Below are 3,957 nucleotides of genomic sequence, written 5' to 3' on the forward strand. Positions count from 1 at the left end.
TCACTTCCATAAAGCGCAATAGGCTGGATTATGGGAAACGGCCTAATTCTCTCTCTCTGTTTCTCTTCATGTCTTTCAGGAGCAGTTTGAGTTTGCTCTCACAACAGTCGCTGAGGAGGTCAACGCCATCCTCAAAGCTCTGCCTCAGTGACCACACACACACACGCACACAGTCATCTACAGCCACACACACACACACAGTCATCTACAGCCACAGCAGACACACACACACACACACACAGTCATCTACATCTACAGCAGATACACACACACACACACACAGTCATCTACATCTACAGCAGACACACACACACACACACACACACACACACAGTCATCTACAACCACAGCAGATACACACACACACACACACAGTCATCTACAGCAGATACACACACTGTATCTCCCCCTCCCCCTGTACATGCTCCTCTCAGTGATGTATATCTGCTTCTATAGATTTCTCCCTGTATGTCCTCCTATAGATTTCTCCCTGTATGTCCTCCTATAGATTTCTCCCTGTATGTCCTCCTATAGATTTCTCCCTGTATGTCCTCCTATAGATTTCATATCTGCTCTCTTTTCTTCTACTGCAGCCCTGAGCTGCTTCTACGTGTTCTGGTTGCCATGGTGATGATGTTGTGTTCTAGTTGCCACGGTATTGATGCTCTTTTGCAAATGCCTGTCTCTGACCCTGCTGACGCTCTGTGTGTGTGTGTGTGTGTGTGTGTGTGTTTCTGTATGTGTGTGCGGGTCTGTGTGTGTGGGTCTGTGTGTATGTGGGTCTGTGTGTGTGTGGGTCTGTTTGTGTATATTTGTGTGCGGGTCTGTGTGTGTGTGGGTCTGTGTGTGGGTCTGTGTGTGTGTGTGTGTGTGCATGCATGGTCGTTCTAAATATAAAAAAAAAACTAAACAACATAACATGTCAATTGACAAGGTCTTCTCTCCTCCACTCCTCTCTCTCCTCTCTCCTCCACTCCTCTCTCTCCTCCCCCCCTCTTTCTCCTCCACTTCTCTCTCCTCCTCTCCTCCTGCCCTCCTCTCTCTCTCCTCCCCTCCTCCTCCCCTCCTCTTCTCCCCTCCTCCTGCCCTCCTCTCTCTCTCCTCTCTCTCCTCCCCTCTTCTCTCTCCTCCTCCTCTCTCTGCTGCCTCCTGCTGGTGCTATGTGCACAGTGTTGTTTGTTTGTGTCACTGTTTTGGGTTCAAACTGAACAGCTGAATAAAACATGATGTGTTGCAACTAACCCCTAACCCTGAATAAAACATGATGTGTTGCAACCTGACACTCGCGCCTCGGCGCATTATTCTCATTCTGGGCCCTAACCCCTAACCCTGAATAAAACATGATGTGTTGCAACCTGACACTCGCTCCTCGGCGCATTATTCTCATTCTGGGCCCTAACCCCTAACCCTGAATAAAACATGATGTGTTGCAACCTGACACTCACGCCTCGGCACATTATTCTCATTCTGGGCCCTAACCCCTAACCCTGAATAAAACATGATGTGTTGCAACCTGACACTCACTCCTCGGCACATTATTCTCATTCTGGGCCCAAACCCCTAACCCTGAATTTAAACATTCTCCTTATGAATCTAGCAGTGTGGCGCAAACCCTAACTCTAAATATAAATATTCTCACAAACACACACACACACACACACACACAGGCTAGGGGGAACAACAGGTGTGTGTTTCATATCATGACATCATGAAATGGAGGCGTTTAGTGAAAGAAAAAAACATATTTCCTACAAACCCATGCGTCACTTTAATATGCTGGAGAATCAGATCAAATCCACAATTAAAGCGATGGTTCGGAGTAATTTCACCCTAGGGTCCTTTGCACCATGACCCCGAGCCAAACACCCTCCCAGAACCTGTTTTCCCTTGGTCGAACCCTGGGGCCTGTTGCACAAAAGCAGATTTAAGACATCCAGGATAAGTTACTGAGCTGCGCTCAATGAATCCAAAACAAGAGCGTACAGGCTTAATTGGTTGCACAACGAGCAAGCCAGGATGAGCAGACACGGATTCATCAAGCCAGGTGAAACCTATCCTGGATAAGTGCGCTCTCACGGCTCCCTCAAATAGACCCCGCCACCGATCACAGATTCACTGATTCACCATGGCAACTAGAACGGCTTCATTGCTTCTTCTACGGTGTGAAGTAGGTAGATAGCCTTCTCACAACAGCAGCAATCAGCAACACCTCTGTTAAGGAGAATATTGCAACTAGTTTCGCGACCACCACGCATGAAATGGTTAGGCACTCCCGTGACGTCACATTGTCGCATGACAGGTTGGGAATGGCGAGTATGTAAAAGTTAATTAATGATCACAAACGTTTAAATAATGACAGTGGGTCTAGGTATATGTGATAACAATGTGTAGTGGGCAGTGGAATAACTATTGGTTTCCGTTTGTGGTGACTGCTGACTGAGATAAGGGATGAGATTAAATAGATCCTGGAGCCTGGTCTGGAGCATGCTAGCTCCACAGAATAAATCGCCATGGTGATTTATACCATAACATATCCTGCTGCCCCCTATCCCGCTTTTGTGCAACTGGATCACGGATAAATTGAGCCAGGATAACCAAGATATTCCAGCTTAATCCCTTATCCTAGTTTTGTACAATAGGCCCCTGGTCGAGTAGCGTTGTCAGAAACTAATGACGTTCTGCAGTCGTGATGGAACCAACTTTTATCTCGTAAATTACCCCACTAATAATGGTACGAAACTTCTGCAGTAGTACAGCTATGACCTTAAGTCCAATAACGAGGCATTAGAAAGTTTGTAAGTGCACCAGGAGTTTATTTAAATAAGACTTTCCTGATTATCTGCTACTATACTGCTGCCTCAACGTTTCTTCCGTGATTTGGGAAAAGCCCGTAAAAGTCCTGGCAGGAAGCATGCATAAGGATGTAGATCCAGGAATGCACTAATATTTTGTTTGTAGTCCAGTTTGCAACAATTATTAGTTAACACTAAGTTGTAAACACTTCGGAAAAAAATATTTAAAACTGGATATACCAAAAAACGTTGATGTAATCGCTTCTTGCAAGGACAGATTTGAAATCAGACAGGTGTCTCTGGAAACAGGGGTCTCTGATTTGAAATCAGACAGGTGTCTCTGGAAACAGGCGTCTCTGATTTGAAATCAGACAGGTGTCTCTGATTGCTGGCAATGCTGCCCATAGACAGTAAGGTGTTGCCCTCACAAATATACAGTACCCTCCAGAATCATTGGCACCTCTGCTAAAGTTGACTAAAAACAGGTTTAAAAAATGATCTGTTGGTGATTTATTGTAACCTCACAATGAAAAAATGAGGAAAAATTCAACCTTTTATTTATTTTGAGAAAAAGGAAAATCTAAATATTTGCTGCTTGTAATAACTTCTTAAGCCTCCCTTTGCCAATAAAACAGCTTGTAATATTCTCCTATGACACCTGCCCATAGACAGTAAGGTGCTGCCCCCACCAGTATAGTGGCCATATTGACGTATGGCATCTAAAAGAACTCGACGGACAAAGCGGTAACCAGGTTTCTATCTACTGTATATGCTGATGTGTCATAGCAATGCGGTAACCAGGTTTCTAATATCTACTGTGTATGCTGATGTGTCATAGCAATGCGGTAACCTGGTTTCTAATATCTACTGTGTATGCTGATGTGTCATAGCAATGCGGTAAACAGGTTTCTAATATCTACTGTATATGCTGATGTCATGTGTCATAGCAATGCGGTATTTAGGTTGCTAATATCTATATGCTGATGTGTCATAGCAATGCGGTAACTAGGTTGTCATAGCAGTGCGGTAACTAGGTTGCTAATATCTATATGATGTGTCATAGCAATGCGGTAACTAGGTTGTCATAGCAATGCACATGCACTAATGATGTCAGAACTAAAAAGGAGCCTCTGATTGGACAGTCTGCAGAGGAGGTGGCATGGGC

The 3,957-nt window shown here is 44.7% G+C and overlaps 1 protein-coding gene across 1 annotated transcript in view; it reads left to right on the plus strand.

Moving 5' to 3' along the window:
* Window positions 1-1,359, plus strand: part of LOC121692773 (receptor-type tyrosine-protein phosphatase N2-like) — a 47,561-nt gene extending 46,202 nt beyond the window's left edge. The window contains exons 25-26 of the mRNA XM_042071649.1: window positions 80-200; window positions 365-1,359. Coding sequence (XP_041927583.1) covers window positions 80-151 — 72 coding nt within the window. The 3' untranslated portion in view covers window positions 152-200; window positions 365-1,359. The remainder of the gene's footprint in view (window positions 1-79; window positions 201-364) is intronic.
* Window positions 1,360-3,957: the final 2,598 nt, after the last annotated feature.

Source organism: Alosa sapidissima, chromosome 19, assembly GCF_018492685.1.
Source record: "Alosa sapidissima isolate fAloSap1 chromosome 19, fAloSap1.pri, whole genome shotgun sequence".
NCBI classification, from domain to species: domain Eukaryota; kingdom Metazoa; phylum Chordata; class Actinopteri; order Clupeiformes; family Clupeidae; genus Alosa; species Alosa sapidissima.